Source organism: Triticum aestivum, chromosome 3B (assembly GCF_018294505.1).
Source record: "Triticum aestivum cultivar Chinese Spring chromosome 3B, IWGSC CS RefSeq v2.1, whole genome shotgun sequence".
Lineage (NCBI taxonomy): Eukaryota > Viridiplantae > Streptophyta > Magnoliopsida > Poales > Poaceae > Triticum > Triticum aestivum.
Genome location: NC_057801.1, coordinates 446,884,163 through 446,890,171, shown reverse-complemented (window position 1 = coordinate 446,890,171; position 6,009 = coordinate 446,884,163). Strand labels below are relative to the sequence as shown.

At 54.3% G+C, this 6,009-nt stretch overlaps 1 protein-coding gene across 1 annotated transcript; it reads right to left on the bottom strand.

Moving 5' to 3' along the window:
* Positions 1–1,283: 1,283 nt before the first annotated feature.
* Positions 1,284–3,769, bottom strand: LOC123070282 (mannan endo-1,4-beta-mannosidase 1). Its single transcript, XM_044493407.1, has 3 exons — positions 3,320–3,769; positions 2,933–3,127; positions 1,284–2,260 (listed from the first exon to the last, which is right to left on the bottom strand). Exons 1-3 carry the CDS (start codon positions 3,650–3,652, stop codon positions 1,511–1,513), a joined length of 1,278 nt encoding a protein of 425 aa, XP_044349342.1. The 5' UTR covers positions 3,653–3,769; the 3' UTR covers positions 1,284–1,510.
* Positions 3,770–6,009: the final 2,240 nt, after the last annotated feature.

Below are 6,009 nucleotides of genomic sequence, written 5' to 3'. Positions count from 1 at the left end.
GACGAGCCTCTTCCCTGTTTTTCTTTCCCATTTTCTCAAAAAAACGGTGTTGCTCCGCATAGTATTCTTTTAACTCTCTCTCTTGCTCTGCTTTCTCCTCAGCTTCCGCCTTCTCGCGTCGCTCTTCCGCAAATAAACTATTCCACGCACGGCGACTTCTTTCACGAATCTCAGTCACTGCTCAAGCCGGCTTCTCCGTGTCAATCCAATGATAGTACATGCACAGAGGCGGAGGAGACTACAACAAGAAACAAGAATGTTACTAAAGAATCAATGAAAATACCAACAATATCTATTCGTGATGGTTAAAGCATACCGGAGGCTTGTCGTACTCTGAAATAGCTACAGCAGGATCTTCCTCATAATTGGCGCACATGAAAAACTTCATGCCCAACCAATCTGAAAAATCCGTCACCTCCTTCACCTTGCAAAGATCGCCACACCAACACCGCAGGACTGCCACCCCAGGAGGCAAACTTGCATTCTTCATTTTCCTCGGCCTAATGCTTTGATCCGAGCAAGGCAAACTCATACCGACTGAAAAAATGTGTTACACACTTTGCGCACCGGCGATTTCTAGGAGGGCTGGACGAGAGCCTCGGTGCCTCCTTTTATAAGCTCAGACGATAAATGATGGCAAGAAAATTAAGCGAGGATATTTACGATCCCTGTAGTGTCGGCACAACAGTTTCGCGTAGCCTCGGATTCCCAGTGCCATCGCATCCGCTGAGGCAAAAGAAGCAAAGGCAGGATTCCCGGGCGAAAGAACCAAAAGCGGCCATATTCCCGCGCGTCGGAGTCACAGCCATCAAGCTCGCGCCTCGAAATCAGCGCCGTCTGCGCACTGTCGCGCGTGCAGCAGCACAGGACGTGCCGCCTCAGCTAGTGGCGGCATGGCCCACCCGCTGGGCCCGCGCGCAGCAGGCCTTGTCGGCCGAGTAGCGACAGCAGCGGCGGCGGCCGCCTCACCCGGTGGCGGCCGGGCCCGCCTGGCGCGGCCCGTTCCGTCGCGGCACGTTGGCCTGTGCACGCACCGTTATACACCGGGCTGCCGCCTCCTGTTGTGGCGGCCGGGCCCGCCGCCTCACGGCGTGGCGGCAGGTGACACGTGTCGCTTGCCGCGCCTGCCGCCACTAGTGAGGGGGTCTCTTTTGTCAATTTCGTCCGCAAGGGGTCTCTTTTGTCAATTCCAGTGGACAGAGGGTCTCTTTCGACAAAAAATCTGTAAAAGCCAGTATGACCAAGGTTCTAATCACCGGCTGTTTGCCAGCCTTACACCATGATCAGTCCACCACATTTGGCTATCTCGTAATCCACAAGAACACTGAAGAAAACATGTCCTCTTCCCAAGGAAGGTAGCAAGAAGGATGACAAATATTACTCCTTCTCTCCCGGATGAATAATAATCTTGAATCATCTCGAGGAGAACTTGACTCACTCACACACTCAAAGAAAGCACGCATTATATAAAGTAGAGATCATCTGTTGTTGTCGTGGTCTGTGGTCTTCTCTAATTGCCACCGGCGATCTTCCCGCTCCCGTCCCGCTTGGCGCGCTCGGCCCGCGCGAACGCCTTGCCGAGCATCTTGAGCTTGCGGCTCTCGGACGTGATGACGCCGGTGGTGGACGCCGGCGCCTCCGCGAAGATGACCTGGTAGCCGTCCCCGTAGGAGTCCATGCCGTCGGCCATGAGCTGCCAGAAGAGCCCGCCCACCGTGGGGCCGCCCCTCCGCGCCGAGTCGTAAATCTTGGCGTAGACCATGCCGAACTGCGCGTCCCGCTGGGCGCTGCTGAACCCGGGGTCCCTCTGCGACTTGCCGAACTCGGCGATCAGCAGCGGCTTGCGCAGCGTCCCCTGCGCGTCCGCGATGTGCGCGTCCAGCCACCTGCCCAGGAAGCTCCGCTGCGCCTGGTCGTCGGAGCTGGACAGCCACTGGTCCGGGTACGAGTGCACGGTGGCGAAGTCGATGCCGGGGACCTGGTTGTTGGCGATGAAGTCGGTGCCCACCTGGTGGCCGGCCGGGTTCACGGAGGCGGCCCGGGACGAGGATGGGCCGTAGAAGCCCTCCAGGCCGGCCTCCAGCATGTGGTTGCCGTCGATGGACTTGACGTGCGCCGCCATCTCCGTGATCCACGACTGGATGGTCCGCCCGGAGAGGTCGGACTGGCACCGGGGCTCGTTCATCAGCTCCCACGCCAGGATCGTCGGGTCGTTCTTGTACGCCACCCCGGTCACGGTGTTCACCCTCGTCAGCACGGTCTTCCATGATGCAAAGTGAGGCAAAGTTGTCACGAGCGTGCCGGGAGTGTCAATAAAGGGATTCAGAGAGCTATCATCATGTCGCAATGAGTTACAGTAGGAGCACGACCCAACCGAGTGATGTTGGACTAGTCGTCTGGTGTCCAGAAGCACCCATCCAACAGTATTCCCACGAATTAAAATTACAAAAAAAAAGTGCTTCTTATGCACACTCCAATGCCACTTCTGAATACTGAGACACTGTCGGTGCCTCGGTGGAGACATAGTACTAAGTAAGCAGAGCAAAAATGTTACTACGTACTGTAGTTCCGTTATTGTGACCTCGAGCATGCCACCTTGCTATACTTTAGTGAATATTTATCCCCGGAAGGGTTTCACCGTTATGTTTTCTAAAAAGTAATACTATACCACAAAGCAAAAGCAAAAGCAAGAACAAGGATTGCCAACTATACTCCACAAAATCTTGTAGTTTCTCCCACGTAACAATAATAAGACTTCACAAAATCTTATAATTTCTCCCACGTAATAACAAGAAGAAAACTAAGCATCTTTGCTTCAACGAGGTAGGGAGCGGAGATTACAGACCAAATAATGGTCCTATAATAACTATACTAAAGATGGTAAAGGCTTGCAAGAAAACGTTGCAAGTTACTCAAGATTTGTTATTCATACCTTGACATGGTTCTTGTAGAAGCCCTTGACGACGGAGTTGGTGAAGAAGCCATCTTCAGATCCGATGGCCTGCCCCCGCCCTCTTGCCCACTCTACGTACTGCTTCTTCCCTCCAAAAGTGTCATAGTTGTTCACAAGGCTCAGTATCACCTTAATCCCATTCTTCCTAGCCTCAGACATCACAAAATCCAACCCCTGCACGCACAAACAACAACAACCACAACAAAATTACTCTCAGGGAAACAGAACCATGGTCAAATTATATGGTGGCTGAAGAACCAAATGATCCAAGAAACCGGATGTTCAGAAAAAACTACTAAGAGAAAAGTTAGCGCAAAAAATAAAAACTGTACAAAGAGAAAAGTTGAGCAAAATGTGGGTAAGGACCTTGAAGGTGTTCTCGTTGTAGCTGCCGGGGGCGTACTGCAGCGCATTGCTGCCGCCGTCGCTGAAGGCCCAGGTTCTGGCGACGGAGAGGCCGCGGGCGGCGGCCTGGCTGAGCGCGGAGGTGACCTTGCCCCTCTGCGCGGGGTCGGCGGCCATGGTCATGAGCCAGTAGGCGTTGAATCCGTTGGCGTAGTAGGGGCTGCCGTTGATGACGAAGCGGGTGCCCTGCGCCCTCACGAACCCGCCGCCCGCCGCCTCCGCTTCTCGGCCTCCATGGACGCACAGGAGCACGAGCAGGGACAGAGCAACTGGTGCTCCATGATGAAGCCCCATTTCTTCTGGGAGTCTGCTAGGAGGTTGCGCTCTCTGAAACTGGTTGGCTATGGCGGCGAGCTGAAGCTCAGTGGGTGCTTAACTAGACCAAAAGCTTTCATTGTCGCGCCATTGAGTAAAACTCAGACTGTAGACGCAGACCCACTTGTCAGGGGGGCTTTGGTTTTCCATTTTGTTGTGCACATAGATGCACGGGATGGATTGTTGGGTTTAGAGCATCTCCAACAGCCGCGCTAAACTAACGCCGCGCCGCAAATTAGTCTGTTTTAACGTGCGCGCAACGCGGCGGGTCGCTCCAGCGGGTGCGTAAAAATGGCGCGCGCTCTATAACGAGTTGGGCGCGCGGTCGAAAACATTGTCCCGCGCGGTGTATTTCGGGCGCCCGCTACAGCGCGCGGCACACTCGAGCGCTCGCGCCGCACTCTCTCCTCTCCTCCTCCTACGCCTCGCGCGCGCCGGCGCCGGCGCCCTGCCACCCACCCATGGACGCGCACACCGACACCCCGCTCACCACGTTGTACAGCCGCGACCCCCCCCCCCCCCCGCCGCAGCCGCCGCCGCCGCCGGAAACCCTAGCGCGGGAAGCGTTGGCGTCGCCACCGCCGGAGCTCCGCCGAGCGTCGGCCTCGCGCGCAACCTCTTCTTGCCGCCGCCGCACCGTCGAAGGTCCCCAATGCGGCGCGGCCGAAGAAGGGCAAAACATCCGCGAAGAAAAACAAGGCGACGGACGGCTCCGGCAGCACGAAGGCGAGGGGAAAGAAGCTTGCAGGGCGTTCGGCGGCCGCGGCGGCTACCGAAGCAACGGCGAGCTCACTCGTTGAGCCGGCCGCCGACGCGCACCACGTGTTCGACGAAATGCCCCCAAGGTGAAAAAAATTCCAACTTTTCTTTTCTTCTTATTTTTTCAATGCATCATCACATATAGATAGCTTATTTGCATTGTTCAAAAAACTTTGTAGTCTCAACGATGATGCATACATGTCCACTATGGGTGTTGGGTCCAACAATTCGCATTGGTCTCAAACAATGACATCCATTTCGAAGACCATGAGTTTGAGGTGGACGAGAAGGGTGAGGGAATTGTCGAGGCGCCGAAAGGAAGAGCGGGCAATTACTCCACCAACGATGACAAGTTACTATGCTATACTTATTTGCAAGTGTCGAGGGATCCATCCATTGGAGGTGATCAAAGTAGAGACGCGTATTGGGGGCGAATGAAAGAACACTTTGATGCTCACAACGTTAGTGGAATTGACCGCTCCGAGAGATCACTTCGGTCCCGATGGTCGACAATCAACTCGGATTGTCAAAAGTGGGCGGCCGCACAAAAGTCAGTGGACAAGATTAACCCAAGTGGCACAAATGAGGATGATCGAGTAAGTGGCATCTCATATATGTTCATCATACTTGTTTTTGGTGACCGAAGTGCTAACTTGTTTTGTTTTCTTGTAGTATAACATTGCACAAAACTTGTTCAAAGAAGAGACAAGGACAACCAATAAGGAGAAGATCAAGAAAGGCAGGGTCTTTACCTTGCCTCATTGCTATGAAGTGTTAAAGGATGATGAGAAATGGAAGAAGCGTGATGGTTTGAAGGATTTGCATTTGAGCAACAAACGGAAGCGAGCAATTGAGATGAATGATGATGAGGAGGAGGATGATGCATCAAGTGATGACGGCAAGAGAAGCCCCACACCAACTCGATTTCATACTCGAAGCCAAAACGACCGGATGGGTGCAAGAAAGACAAAATCGAAAAGAAGAAGAGGAAAGGAGATGATGAGCTCAAAAATGCTATGGAAGCAATTGTCAACGCAAGAAGAGAAGCCAACGAGGTGAGGAAAATGGCAAGGAACCAAGATGCTGTGGCCGAGGAGAGGAGGTTGGCGGCCGAGGAGAGAAAGGTGGCGACCGAGGAGAGGAAGGTGGCTTTGGAGGAGAGGAAGGTGATCAATGAGGAGCGAACTAGATTGTTGGAATGGGAGAAGCACTTGTTCTTCTTGAACACATCCAACCTCAATGAAGCGCAAATGGAATATGTCAATCTTGCCCGTGAAGAAGTGTTGATCCAAAAAAGAGCCATGATCCGCATGAGTGGCGGTGGCCTCGGTGGCATGGGTGGCGGTGGCTTCGGCGGCATGGGTGGCGGTGCCTTCGGCGGCATGGGAGGCATGGGTGGCTTCGGAGCCATGGGAGGCATGGGTGCACCTGCGGCCCCCATGGGAGGCATGGGTGCACCTCCGGCCGCCATGGGAGGCATGGGTGGCTTTGGAGCACCCTCCGACGCTATGGCCGCCATGGGAGGGATGAGTTTTGCTTCTCTTATGGAAGGCATGGGTGCACCACCGGCCGCCATG